The sequence below is a fragment of the Geotrypetes seraphini genome, chromosome 2, assembly GCF_902459505.1.
Source record: "Geotrypetes seraphini chromosome 2, aGeoSer1.1, whole genome shotgun sequence".
NCBI classification, from domain to species: Eukaryota; Metazoa; Chordata; class Amphibia; order Gymnophiona; family Dermophiidae; genus Geotrypetes; species Geotrypetes seraphini.
The window spans coordinates 267823741-267839141 of NC_047085.1; the positions used below are offsets into that span (position 1 = coordinate 267823741).

General features: G+C 41.4%; 1 protein-coding gene across 2 annotated transcripts in view; it reads right to left on the reverse strand.

The window, feature by feature from the left end:
- LOC117353555 (polypeptide N-acetylgalactosaminyltransferase 4-like) overlaps positions 1–15401 on the reverse strand; it is a 244923-nt gene that overhangs the window by 174032 nt on the left and 55490 nt on the right. For both annotated transcript variants that reach the window (XM_033929612.1, XM_033929611.1), the window contains exons 4-5: positions 15049–15218; positions 14755–14944 (exon numbers count right to left, since the gene is read on the reverse strand). In XM_033929612.1, the coding sequence (XP_033785503.1) occupies positions 14755–14944; positions 15049–15218 (360 nt within the window). The remainder of the gene's footprint in view (positions 1–14754; positions 14945–15048; positions 15219–15401) is intronic.

Here is a 15401-nt window from a genome sequence, read left to right on the forward strand (position 1 = left end):
TTTCTGGAAATCCAAGTATATTATGTCCACCGGCTTTCCACTATCAATTTGCTCGTTCACGGTCTCAAAGAATTGGAGTAAATTCGTCAAACACGATTTCCCTTTCCTGAATCCATGTTGACTGGGTTTCATCAAGTCGTGTGTGTCCAAGTGCTGAACTATGCTATCCTTGATCAGTGATTCAATCATCTTGCCGGGGACAGACGTAAGACTCACAGGTCTATAGTTGCCCGGTTCTCCTCTCGATCCTTTTTTGAAAATTGGTGTGACGTTTGCTTTCTTCCAGTCGTCTGGTATCTGTCCAGTTCTGATTGACAGGTTTGCAAGTTTTTGCAATAACTCTCCGATTTCAACCTTCAATTCCTTCAAGACTCTCGGGTGAATTTCATCCGGTCCAGGGGATTTGTCACTTTTAAGTTTGTCGATCTGGTAGTATATCTGATCCAAGTTCACTTCAACTGTGGTGAGGCTGTCCTCTACATGTAGGTGCGTCTTACAGAGCGAAAAATATGGTACTTTATTTTCAAATGAGTTTCTTATTGACTCTGAGCATTAAAAGCATTTTAAAATGCTTGTTGGTTCCTGGTGATGTAAGGATCTGTTCCCCAATGCTGAAGAATCTCTCCACTGGTGTGCTTAATTGAAGGCTTGTATTCTTCAGAATAAACACTTCTTTCACAGTTGGATAGTGCTGGAGACTGGATATATCACATGTAGCATCATTCAATAACAGGTCTAGTTCCGACTGCACAGTTTTGTCTCCTTTGATTCACAAAAGCAGAATAAGTTGGTGTCTTCAATGGAAGTTGGTGCTGCATTAGAAGTTGTGTTTACAGCATCAGCAAGTATTTGGCACAAATTCTGGCAGCATCTGATTGGATCCAGCGCAGCTTGAATTGTGGATGTGAAACACTTGCAACTATCAAATCATCCTTGGCTTCAAGTTGACCAAAGCGCTTAATGATTCCATTCATTAGAGCATCAACAAGTGGACTGGCAAATTTGAGCAAAGGCCTGATGGAGGTAAGATGTGTACGTAGGGAAGAAATCTTTGTCAGAAGAACTCCCATGAAACACTGGTCTTCAGCCTGCAGTGTGTCCCGTGCTATAGTAATCTAAACTAAACTAAATCTTGGACTTGTATACTGAGTCATCCTTGAGAAACAAGGCTCAACTCGTTTAACAATAGTTGTAGTTAATAGAAGGAAGGAATTTAACTCATGGAAACTTATCTGATAGAAAACGCTGAAACAGAGTAGTTTTCAGAATTTTTTTAAAACTTAAAAGGATAGACAGGATCTTATTTGAGAAAGTAGGTCATTCCAAATTGCTGTTAGTAAAAAGGGGAAGGAATGAACAATTTTACTGATAGATCTGGCACCTTTTACAGTAGGGAAAGGAAGTTTAAATACATAGATAGTTCTGCCACTTGAAGATCTTGACAAATTTAAAGCTAAAGGGACCAACAAATCAAACTTACCATGCAAGATTTTTAAAACTATGCAGGCATATTTAAACTGAACTCTCAATCAAAAAGGAAGTCAATGTAAACTCCTTAACAGAGGTGACACATGGTCATACTTTGCTTTACCAAAGATCAATCTTGCAGCAGTATTTTGAATTAACTGGAGTCTTTTTTCATTTCCTTTGCTCAAACCCACGTAACTGGAGTTAGAATAGTCCAGTTGTGCCAAAATGATGGATTGGACTAAAATTGCAAAGTAATGTTGATAAAACAGATGACGGACACTTTTCAGCGTAAACAAACTGAAGAAATATTTCTTAATCAGATGGTTTACCTGACAATGGAAAGACAGAGAAGAGTCTAAAAAGATTCCCGACAGTCTAGATCACACATGTCAAACACAAGGCCCGCGGGCCAAATCCGGCCCGCCAGGCCTTGCAATGTGGCCTTCACCGCGCTGTCATCACTGCACGCCGCTGCGTTCCATCACAATGACGCGCGGTGACATAGGAGGCTTGTGATCTCGCCGGCAGTACTTGCTATCTATTACGCATGCGCATAGATAACAAGTCACGCAAGATTCAGGAGGCGTGACCTATAGTCCGGCATCCGATGTGGTTGTGCGGGTGGCAGAGCAGAGGAGAGAGTGAGTGTGCGGGCATAAAAAATACACAGCAGAAGCTGCCAGTTCCTGGCATAAAGTGCAGGCATAAAAATCGCAACAGAATCTGCTATCTGTACCCAGCCAGGCATTTATTGACTGACTTTTTTTTCTTCACTCCATCTGCCAAATCAAGCTATCCCTGTGCAGTTTTCAACTTTTTCCTTCTAACGCAGATTTCCAATAAACTACATCTTTTACTGCCAATATTGATCCCAAAATGTCCAGGAAAAGAAAAGTTGACGGTGAAGGCAGACAATTTAATGACAAATGGGAAAATGAGATAATCGAGCTTCAGTCTGACAGTGGCCTGAAATCAAGGTTTCAGGATGTTGAAATTGAGGACTTCTACCTTCTACTGCCCCCTGACTCAATGCCAGAGCTCCGACTTCATGCTGCCCGTATTCTATCCATGTTCGGGAGCACCTATCTTTGTGAACAGATGTTTTCAATAATGAATCTGAACAAAAACAAGCACAGATCACGCATTACCGATGACAACCTCCATGCTGTTTTGCGGGTTGCTACAGCCCAAGAAATAAAACCGAACATTGACTCATTGATTCGGGGAAAACGGTGTCAGACATCTAGCCAGAAAACAAAACAATGAGCATTTTAGGTACATTCCAATATTACTGTTTTGCTTGATACCAATATTACTGTTTTGCTTGATAGCATGTGAGTTGGTTAACAGCACTGTTAAGGAAAAGATTGTTCCACTCATTTTAAATTCACATTTCTGGTTAACATTGTCAGTTTATGACTGTTCAGTAAACCATTCGGCCCGCGATTTAGGCTGGATTTTAGATTTTGGCCCCTTCTCTGATTGAGTTTGACACCCCTGGTCTAGATGAAGACTCAATTGGAAGATTAACACCAGAATTGAGGGTAATAGAACTAGGAAGGTTTGCGATTTCTGGACCAAACCAAAGTAATTTTGTTTTTGTCGTGTTTAATTTCATTTGAACCAGAGATGACCACAACTGTAATTTGGATAAGCAAGAATTTATGTTGGCTGTAAGATTAATCAAATTAGGGTAGACTTCAAGCAAAAATATCACCATATAAGTAACAGCAATTCAAAAGGGCTTAGTTTATAAAATTTTAGCATAGTCATGTAGATATTATAGAGCAGTGGGCTCAAACTCAAACCCTTTGCAGGGCCACATTTTGGATTTGTAGGTACTTGGAGGGCCTCAGAAAAAATAGTTAATGTCTTATTAAAGAAATGACAATTTTGCATGAGGTAAAACTCTTTATAGTTTATAAATCTTTCCTTTTGGTTAAGTTTTAATAATAATATTGTCATTTATAGCTAAAGAGACAGATGATTAAGAAACTTTTTTATATTACTTTTGTGATTATGATAAACATACCGAGGGCCTCAAAATAGTACCTGGCGCGCCGCGAGTTTGAGACCACTGTTATAGAGGATAGGAGATAGCGGGGAAGATCCAAGATGGCGATCTGAGAGCAGGACGCGCTGAGCTGCGTGTCCCAGGATTGCATTCATTTGAATTTTTTCTAGCGGTTTTCACTTACCGCGATGCCGAAGAGACGGGGCCGGAGTGCCGCTTCTGCCTCGCGGCGTCCTGGAGCCCCGGGTCTCGGAAACATACAAGAACTCCTGAGGCGCATGCAAGAGGCCACAGCGACGTTGGATGGCGGCCCGCAGAGGACACAGGGAGGCGAACCCGTTGTGGACACTCCTGGGCCCGATACCACGCTGAGCCCTGACGTTAGGGCACCGCCCCCGCAGCCCCAGACGACCAGCTCTCCCAGGGGCGGGGAAACCCCGGATTCTCTGGTTTTCTCCTCTCCAGAGGCAAGGAAGGATTTACTGGAGAGCTTGGAGGTTGGGGCCCACCTTTCCAGGGCCCCCATGGAGATGTCTGGGGGAATACCATCTCAATCTGAGGGGGAAGGACAGAAGACTCCCCTCAAAGGACTTCAGGATGGTGAGCAATTTACACTTACACAAACTCCAATTGTACTGATTAAACCTGCAGTAGTGACTTTAGACTCTATTTGGGACTTAATGGCTGGTTTTGTTAAAAATATTACTCCTACATTTCAACAAATTGAAGAGAAAATTAAGGAACATGATAAGGAACTGAAGAATTTAAGAGAAGAAACAAATACTTCTAATTCATCAATTCAAAAAATAGAAAAAGAAATTGAATCATCGAAACAAATTCAAGAGAACTTAGTTAAAGACAATATTAACCTAAGGAAGAAGATTGAAATGCTTGAGAATAACTCACGTAGCAACAATTTAAGGTTAATTAATTTTCCAAGACTCGAGTTAGTAACACCTAGAGATATGCTTAAGAGATATCTAATGGAAAATTTAGAGATATCCGAGGATTCATTACCACCATTTTCAAGGGTTTATTACTTGCCTGATAAAGGAGATAGCGGGGAATCCTGGGGAACACCGCAATCCAGTCTCCATGCAGAAGATGCTATGCCCCCAAAGTTCACTACATAGGACCACAATGAAAGAAATCCTTTGAACCAGGTCAGAACTTTATCCTCCATGCCCATATCCGAAAGCAGTTTAATTAGAACATGATGGTTTACTATGTCAAAGGCTGCTGAAAGATCAAATTGTAATAGTATGGCAAGGTGATTCTGGGATAATAGGCTTTTAATCTAAGAAATCAGTGATAGTAATAAGGTTTCTGTGCTAAAATTAGAACAGAATCCATATTGAAAGGGCAACAAAATGGAACATTTATCTAGATAGCTTGAAAGTTGTTTGGAAATGATTGACTCAATCAGCTTAGTTATTAGAGGAATGCTGGCAATAGGACGATAATTTGTCCGAGCAGCAGGAATTAGATCAGTACCTTTCAGCAGTGGGGTAAGAACTATATGGAAATTCTCCAAACAAACAAAAAGATCGCACTGCTCTACACATGAGGTGTAGAAAGGGGAGAAAAAGGATCTCAGAAACCTGCTTGGTGATATGGAATAAACCTCAGCCAAGTCTGACAAGGTTCCACGTTTCATTCATTGATCCTAGAAAAACCTCCCTCCTTCTATGAGCTACGTACTACATAGCAGTGTACACAGCTCAAAGAAGGAGCGACGGTTAAAAAAATCATGCAGCAGCTTATGTGAACCCTTGATAAAGCCATTAATTTTGACATAATGGGTCCCATCAGGCTTCTGCTGCCTGCAACATTGAAGATAAGTAAAGTTGATGATATTTGGGAGATTTCATTCAATCTTTTCTTTAAAATTGAAACAGAAAGTTTTAAGAAGAGTGAATTAAGAATAAGGAATAAAATTTTTAAAAAGTAGAATAGGAAGGGGGAGGTTTTCTAGGATCAATGAATGAAACGTGGAACCTTGCCAGACTTGGCTGAGGTTTATTCCATATCACCAAGCAGGTTTCTGAGATCCTTTTCCTCCCCTTATTACACTTCATGCATAGAGCAGTGAGATCTTTTTATGTCAAGTATTTCCATTTGGTCTCACTCACCATTTTTATTGTATATCAGTAAGAACTATATGGCCCATAGATGCAGAAAAAAAGCCATTATCTAAAAAGTGGTTTATCATAATGGTTAACCAGAACAGCTTGATTGGAGATTTCTCAAAAGATGTAAGATGGAAACGGGTCCAAGGAAGATTTGATTCGTCCTAGTCTATTATATAATGTTCTCACCTGAAGTTCAGTAACAGGTACAAATTATTTCCAGTATCTATCTACGGGGATATCAGTCCAAATTAAATGATATGCTCTTCTGATCTACTGTACATTAAGGAAGGGGGCTCTTATATTTTTAATCTTATCATCAAAAAACTTTGCAAGTTCATCAGCATTTGGTACCCTATTCACATGACTATTTTTATTAATAGTAGTAAGGGAACTCCAAAGTTAAAAAAAAGATTTACTCTGTTCTTTAGATCTACCAATTCTATATCCATAATCTGATTTTTTAGTTTTATTTAATTCTGATTTATAAGCTGCAATCTTTATCCTCCAATTCAATTTATCCACCTCTGTTTTACTTTTTTCCCACTTTCGTTCTAATTTCCTATAGTCATGCTTAAGCTCATGATGGCCAACAGTATTATACCAAGAGACCTTATAATCATAGTGGACTTATTTGGAAATTGAAGGAGACATATAGTCAAACATTTTTGTCAATTCCTCCATCCACAAATTCAATATGCCATCTGTTTCACACTGCTGGGGAGTCGACAAGAACTGATAATAAATGGGACCAAAACTCCTCAACATTAATTTTTTTATAAAGTTTTGGGCTTCCTTTTGGGCTTTTATATATTTTGGACATGAAAATAGGTAGGCTAAAATTCCCTAAGAGATGGTCTGACCAGGGGATCCTCTGCCATTCACAACTAGAAATTTGAAATTGTTGGTTGTCAGAGTCTAACTAACTAATGAGGTCCAAAATATGACCTCTCACATGTGTGTAATTAGGGAGAGGGAAATTAATTTCCAATGATGACATAAATTATTTGAAGTTGGCAACATCTGTATTTCTGTCATCATCTAAATGCAGATTAATATCGCCTATTATTACCAATCTTGGGAATTTTAGGGCTCCTTTTACAAAGGTGTGCTAGCAGTTTTAGCGCGTGTGCTAGCCACTACTGCCTCCTTTTAATAAGCAGGTGATAATTTTTGGGATAGTGCGTGTGCTAAAAACACTAGCCTTAGTAAAAGAAGCCCTTAGTGTAAGACACGCTATAAGTTCAGTAAGAAGAGTAGTAGATTTATGCCAAGAGACTGGAGAACAGTAAAACAGCAAAATGCCCAGAGGGCTATTTTCTAACTTATCTCTCAGTGAAACGACCATATATTCAAGATTAGGATCATACTACTTATCACAGAGTTGAACATAAAAAATGATCTATAAATTATAGCTAATCCTCCACCATTCTTGGCTGTCCTAGTAGAAAAATAATCTTTATAGCCAGGAGGCCATAGTTCGTTCTGTTTAAAGGTTATCTCCCTCAGTCAGCCAGGTATCTGTAATAAAGGTTAAACCAGCATCCGTATCAGCTAGCAGGTCTCTAATGAAGCTTATTGCAAACAGATCGAGCGTTACAATAGAGTGATGGAATAGGAGTGAGGGATTAATAAAAAGAATCAATAGCAGTTTGCTGTAGGAAGAGATTTTAAAATTCCCTGATTACATTGTTTTCCTAATCTCTTATGATTCATAATCATAATCTCTTATGATTCGGTTTTCTATTACAGATTATAATAGGTATTCTATGAAGAACATTACTGGGAGAAATACTTGCGAAAGTAGCTAAAGGTGAATTCACAATTGAATGTGTAAAATTAAACAAAGAACAAAATAAAAAATAACTTAATAACGAAATTAGATTCATTGTCAACTCAGTTATTAAAGACTATGGGCTCCTTTTACAAAGGTGCGTTAAGGCCTTAACGCGCAGATTAGCGCACGCTAAAATGCCGCGTGCGCTAGCCGCTACTGTCTCCTCTTGAGCAGGTGGTAGTTTTTCGGGTAGCGCGCACTATAGCGCAAGTTAATCCGGTGCATGCCATAAAAACACTAGCGCACCTTTGTAAAAGGACCCCTATATAAATTGCATGAGGTGGAACAAAATTCTCTGATAGAGAAATTCTTTGACAAATTCAACCTGAAACAACATATACAACGTCTTCTAAGAGTAACAATTTAAGCGTACATCAGATTAAGAAACTAAGGGCTCCTTTTACAAAGGTGCACTAGCGTTTTTAGCACACGCACTGGATTAGCGCACACTATAGCGTGTGCTAGCTGAAAAACTACCGCCTGCTCAAGAGGAGGCGGAAGCGGCTAGCGCGCGCTATACCGCACATTAAGGCCCTAACGCACCTTTGTTAAAGGAGCCCTAAGACATAACTTATAATAAAAGCAGTTAAAAAAATTAAAAGCTCCAAAACCAGCATGATTCAGTCCTCTGATTTGAAAATTCAGATGCCAATGTCTAATAATTTTAAAGTGTATAAACATATTAATAAAAGCAATGTTCAATAATACTTCAATATAAGAAGATAGAGGAAAGAATAAAATCAGAAAGATAAAATTTGAAAGTTTATCTGAATGTCCTTGACCACTTCTCCAGTCACTTCGCAAAGGCGCTCTCGCTAAGGCAAGCGCCTTTAACTTACGCCTTAGACAACATGCCGTTAGGCGCTTGACTTTTAAAGTTCTGGGTAACAAGCATTGCTGAATGGGAGGGTGGAGCATGCTCCCACACCACAGGTCACTAATTTCAGCAGGTTGAGAACAGCTGACAGAGAGAAAAAGTTAAGCTTCCTGCTTGACTTAAGTTCTGGGCAACAAACACTTTTCATTTGAGCAGAAAGCTGTTAGGGAGAGCTGCTCACAGATGTCATTGAGCACAGTTTCAAACTTCTCCACAATAGCATACACTTTGCCAAAAGAATAATAGAATGAATTACATCTAGTAACATTTGATACAGCAAATGTGGTTTCCAAAGTTTCGTACACTATTTCAGTTGCCTGTGGATTTTTACTGCACTTGTTCCAAAGGGCACTGCATTTCGCCAAGGTTCTACAGCTTGTGATAAGCAGACTATGCCTGCTAGGAGTGTCCCTAGTACAGGTCCCAGTGCAAATCCAGATACTGCCCATAATCTGTCTTATTCCCCATTTTCTGCCTCTCAGACCAAATTTCCTTCTAGGGCCTGTAGAGGGAGTAAGAGAGCAGCAGTGCTAGGTTCCCATCCCCCTCTGGATCACAAGGTGAATCACCGAAAATCCTTTCCACCTGAGGGTTGGGGCGGGGCTGAAAGCTGCTCTCCCTGAAGACTAGGCTCCTAAAAAATCAGAACAGCAGCAGGGAAGGTCACAATGCTCAGGGCTGAGAGCTCAGATAGCGGTCAAGCTCCTGAGGCCATGGAGTTTGTTGAAGCTGGAGAAGAATCACCTTCCAGTCTGAATGAAGAACTATGTGATATGGAGATGAAAACAAGTCCTGAAGCCAGTGTTGGGCTGATGCCTGAGAATGCTCCTATGGAGGTTTGCCTCATAAAAGCAAGTATTTGAATGTTGCTGAAGTTTATGGCAAGTTTGTTTTGGACTAACTTTTCTCAGACTGAATTATTGTAACTCATGTTAAAGAGTGGATTTGTACTATGCTGAATTAAGCAAGGACTTTTATTTTGAAGTTTGTTTTCCATTTTTGAAAGCTTAATTGCGCTTTCCCTTTTGAGTTAAGTGTACTATGGTATGCTAAGACAGTGGGATTAGCCCCGTGTTACGTGGTGGGATAGTGGGCCTAATTTCTGGCGATGCAAGACCACATGGTGCACACTGTCTTTCCAGCCTTCAGTCGCTGAAGAAGCCCGTATTTTTACACTGTCTTGTAGTTTGGTTTTGGTGGAAAAGTTTTTCCTTTCTTTTGGTAATGAACTCCACCTGGACTATGAGTTAAAAAAGAACTTACCTCTGAGGAAGAGAGTTTTGTTTAAGTTTGGATTTTTTTGTGGTTTCTCAACCAGAGACTGTTTATTGAACATTGTGTTTACCTTGTATGGGAAGCCCATTGGCTTTGCCATTTCAATCCTGACAAACAAGTTACTGTGGGTTTTTTTTGTTTGAACAATTAAACACAATTCTTTATTTGACACTGAACTTATTGTTTTGGAGGCTGTCCTTTTCACTAAGTACTGAAAGAACTTATCCTTGTGAGGCACGCAGTGACTCACAAGAGTTTAATTGTGGCCAGTATTCCCAGGCCCTCTGCCTGGAGCGTCCCGGCTACATACGTGGTATCAGGAGTAGGATTTATTTTTACTGCCTTCATAATAGACTGTGATAAGGGACAGTATTTGTTGTTTCAATTTTGGAGCCCTTTGATGGACTGTGCTGTGAAGAGTGAAGCAGCAAATTAAAGACCTCTGAGGAGATCGGGGCAGCTGAGACCTGTGAGAGTGGAACCAGGACCGGAACCGAGGGAGCCCAGCTGTGTACCTGAAGGCCGTGCCTGTTATCAACCCAAACGCTTAGACTCGTCAGTCTGTCCGGTAAGGGTACCTTAGGGACAGCTGATTGAGGATTCTGGGTTGGTAGCGTGGGCGGGAGCAGGGACTAGCTCTCTCTCGAGTGTGGGGAAAAAAAAAAATCCGCACTTGGGTTTCCTTGTCTGTGTTTGCTTCACAGGTTGCACCATGGATCTACAGCAGCTGTTTACCTTGTTGGCGTCGGAACGTCAGACCTTAGCCCTCATTGCTCAGGCTTGTGAGGACGACGAATTTGGACCCCAGATAGGAGAATTTGCTTTGAGCGAGCAAGTGACTATGGGAGAGGAGCTTACTCAGACGCAGAAGAAGGCGGTTGGGGGTCTGCTATAAGAGTTTGAGGATGTGTTCTCTCCCATTCCTGGTAGTACCACATTAGTGAACCATGACATCCAGACTCTTCCAGGACAGGTAGTGAGAATGAAGCCATACCGTCTATCGGAAGAGAAGAAGGTCCTAGTACAGGAGTTGGTGGAGGAGATGTTAGCCCTAGGGGTAATAGAGCCCTCTCAAAGTCCATGGGCCAGCCCTATTGTGATTGTGCCCAAAGCAGATGGTTCACCCAGGTTCTGCATCGATTTCCGCCAACTGAACGATATCTCCCAGTTTGATGCTTTTCCTATGCCCAGGGTGGAAGAGCTATTAGACAAGTTAGGCCAAGCTCAGTATCTCACTACTTTTGATCTTACAAAAGGTTATTGGCAGATACCCTTGACACCGGCGGCGAGGCCTAAGACTGCTTTTGGTACCCCTTTGGGCTTATTTCAGTTTGTCAAAATGCCTTTCGGATTGCATGGCGCTCCTGCTTATTTCCAGCGCCTAATGGACCAAGTACTGAGGGGGCACCAAGGGTACGCTGCAGCCTATCTGGATGACATTATCATTCACTCTCAATCCTGGACCCAGCATATAGAACATGCTAGGGTGGTGTTACGTGCCCTAAGAAAGGCAGGGTTAACTGTCAACCCGAAGAAATGCTGTGTGGGAAAGAAGGAAGTCAGGTATTTAGGATACCTGGTAGGAAGGGGAGTAGTGAAGCCTTTGCTAGATAAAGTGCAATGTATTCGGGAGTACCCGGTACCAGAGTCTAAAAAGCAGATACGGAGCTTCTTAGGGCTGGTGGGGTATTACCGGCGGTTTATTCCACATTTTGCAACCCGGGCAACTTTGCTCCCGAGATGCTTAAAAAGAATAGGCCAGACAAGGTACGCTGGGACCTTGAAAGCTTGAAAGCACTGGAGGATCTCAAGTCTAGTTTGTGCTCAGAACCAGTGTTAGCAGCAGTTCATTTCAAGCATCCATTTGTGCTTCAGACGGATGCCTCTCAAACTGGGTTAGGGGCAGTCCTAAGCCAGGAAGTGGAAGGATTGGAACATCCAATCCTTTATCTCAGTAGAAAGTTGCATGATAATGAGAAACATTATGCAACAGTGGAATTGGAATGTCTAGCCGCCAAGTGGGCTATGCAAAGTTTAGAGCATTACTTGGAAGGCCGTGAATTTACCCTAGTCACGGACCACGCGGCGCTGAGCTGGCTCAATTCCAGGAGAAACAATAATGCCCGCCTTACGAGATGGTATTTGGCTCTGCAAATGTTCCGGTACAAAACCATACATAGACCGGGGCGTCTCCATACTAATGCGGATGTTTTATCCAGGGTTGGGGAAAAAGATTTGGGTAGAACCAGGTCCACCCCTAGCAGACAGTTAAGGGGGGAGGTATGTGATAAGCAGACTATGCCTGCTAGGAGTGTCCCTAGTACAGGTCCCAGTGCAAATCCAGACACTACCCATAATCTATCTTATTCCCCATTTTCTGCCTCTCAGACCAAATTTCCTTCTAGGGCCTGTAGAGGGAGTAAGAGAGCAGCAGTGCTAGGTTCCCATCCCCCTCTGGATCACAAGGTGAATCACCGAAAATCCTTTCCACCTGAGGGTTGGGGCGGGGCTGCAAGCTGCTCTCCCTGAAAACTAGGCTCCTAGAAAATCAGAACAGGGAGGAACAGCAGCAGGGAAGTCACAATGCTCAGGGCTGAGAGCTCCTGATAGCGGTCAAGCTCCTGAGGCCATGGAGTTTGTTGAAGCTGGAGAAGAATCACCTTCCAGTCTGAATGAGGAACTATGTGATATGGAGATGGGAACAAATCCTGAAGCCAGTGTTGGGCTGATGCCTGAGAATGCTCCTATGGAGGTTTGCCTCATAAAAGCAAGTATTTGAATGTTGCTGAAGTTTTTGGCAAGTTTGTTTTGGACTAACTTTTCTCAAACTGAATTATTGTAACTCATGTTAAAGAGTGGATTTGTACTATGCTGAATTAAGCAAGGACTTTTATTTTGAAGTTTGTTTTCCATTTTTGAAAGCTTAATTGCGCTTTCCCTTTTGAGTTAAGTGTACTATGGTATGCTAAGACAGTGGGGTTAGCCCCGTGTTACGTGGTGGGATAGTGGGCCTAATTTCTGGCGATTCAAGACCACACGGTGCACACTGTCTTTCCAGCCTTCAGTCGCTGAAGAAGCCCGTATTTTTACACTGTCTTGTAGTTTGGTTTTGGTGGAAAAGTTTTTCCTTTCTTTTGGTAATGAACTCCACCTGGACTATGAGTTAAATAAGAACTTACCTCTGAGGAAGAGAGTTTTGTTTAAGTTTGAATTTTTTTTGGTTTCTTAACCAGAGACTGTTTATTGAACTTTGTGCTTACCTGGTATAGGAAGCCCGTTGGCTTTGCTATTTCAATCCTGACAAGCAAATTACTGTTTTCTTCTGTTTGAACAATAAAAAAATTTTCTTTATTTTGACACGGAACCTATTGTTTTGGAGGCTGTCTCTTTCACTAAATGCTGAAAGAACATATCCTTGTGAAGCCCGCAGCGACTCACAAGAGTTTAATTGTGGCCAGTATTCCCAGGCCCTCTGCCTGGAGCATCCCGGCTACAAGCTTCACTTCTTGTAATCTGCATCTTCATTGGTCCCTTCTGAATCAAGGCACAGCAATCAAGTTCAATGTGTGGGTACTATAAGGATGGTGAGATGGAAGTGCATACTCTATTGCTTCTACATCTGTTTGGTTGTCTAGGATGTCTGCAATGTTTATGAAAGTCACTTCTCCATTGTCGATTTGTGAGGGAACAACTTGTGTTGGTTCTATGACTATTGTTTCTGTCTCTGAGAATGCCATTATTGTCTCTGAGAATGCCACTATTGTTTCTGTCTCTGAGAATGCCATTCCCTTTTTTTATAAAGCTGATGGAAGGCTTGGTAAACCAGGATTTGGTATCGTACCTGAACAAACTCAGCATACTTCATGACAACCAATCAGGTTTTCGTTTTGGGTTCAGCACAGAAACAGTTATTGCGTCATTGCTGGATTCCCTCCTGAATCTATTCAGCCAATGTTCTAGTGCACTAATCCTTCAGTTAGACCTGAGTAGTGCCTTCGATTTAGTCGATCATACTATCCTAATTAACTACTTGGAGACTATTGGACTCTCAGGCAATGTATTAAAATGGTTCCAAGGTTTCTTGACTAAACGATCATACCAAGTCTAAAGCGATAATAACCAATCCTCCAGCTGGGTAAACCCATGCGGAGTCCCACAGGGTTCCCCCCTATCCCCCACTCTGTTCAACATTTACCTAGCCCCATTGGCGAATCTACTAAAAATTTAAAATCAAATTTTACATCTACACCGATGACATCACCATAGTCCTCCTCCTAACAAGCCTGACTCCTGAGACGAGGAATCATCTAACATTAACTTTAAAGCAAATTGAAACATGGATGGCAGAGTTCAAACTGAAACTCAACTCTAAAAAAAACAAATTCTTCCTGGCAAGCCCGAATGACAAAATCAAAGATACTTCAATTACACTGAACGGACAGAACTTCAGTAACAACTATAGAAAAATAGATAAATATAGTGCAAAATATGGACAGCAGATATAAATTCTCAAAACTGACACATTTTGATCACTAAATTGAAAATGAAATCATTTTTCCTATCTTTATTGTCTGGTGATTTCTTTCTTTCCTTCCTTTCTCAGGCCCACCAATTGTCCCTTCCTCCCTCTCTCCTATGTTCCCCTCACTGCCTTCCAGCCTGTCCTCTTCCGCCCCCCAAACCCACCCACTGGATTTAATTAACTCCAATTGCTGCTGCTGTGAGGACACGTCGACGAAGCAGCAGCAGTGGGGGGGAGTGGACTCCTGGCTCAGCACCGCAGCACCAGAACGGAAGGAACAGAAAGAATTTATGGGAAGGGCCAGGTGGGTGCAGCAATTGCTCACCGCTGACCCAGAAGCCTTACCCCCGATATCAATTCTGACGTCGGCAAGAAGGTCCGGGCGGACCTTCTCGTTGATGTCAGAACTGATGTCGGGGGTAAGGTTTCTGGGACGGTGGTGTGCAATTGCTGCACCCACCTGGCCTGGTATGATAAAAATTATTTACTCTTTTTTTCACTCTCTTAACACTAGACAGGTCATTGTAGGGACAATGCATTAGAAAACATCAAAATGGGATCAAATGGGTACCATATTTATTGCTTACTTCTCCCTCACTTGATAGTTGCATAAGCCTTATTGCACTGTACCTTTCCAAAAGCGGCTCCAGCCAACCAGAAACACACTCACAGTGACAGTCCAGGAATGTGAGAACTTCACCTGTGGCAAACGTAGCTCCAATTAAGCGAGCACGGACCAGTCCTTCTCGCTTGTTGGTTCGTATTAAACGGACTCTTTCCAAATCGCTTATGTATATTTCAAGCTCATTCTTTAAATATACTGCAATTAGAAACAGAGAAAACATTTTAAGTTAATCTAAAATCAAATTCGGTGCTTTCCCCTCCCTCCCCCAGAATTGCATTAGTTTTTACACTCTACTGTACCTCTATCACTGTAATCATCTACTAGTATAATTTCCTTTAAAAGTACTGAGGAAGTAGTTTCTAGAACACTGTATATTGTCCGCAGTAATGTTGACCATGCTTCATTGTAGAATGCAATTACCACTGAAGTTGTTGGAAGCTTTCTGTAGTTGAAAGTTTTAGTTCTACATCTAAAACAAATGAAACATTTATTTAAGAAAAACAAAACACACAATTATATTATGACAGAGAAGTGAAATTTGTTAATGGAAAATAATTTCATTCCAAAAGTCATAAGAGGCTGAAAATATGGCTTTTCCCATGAGTAGGTATCAGCATCACTTATTGTCCTCCTAATTTTTTGTGAGTTTATT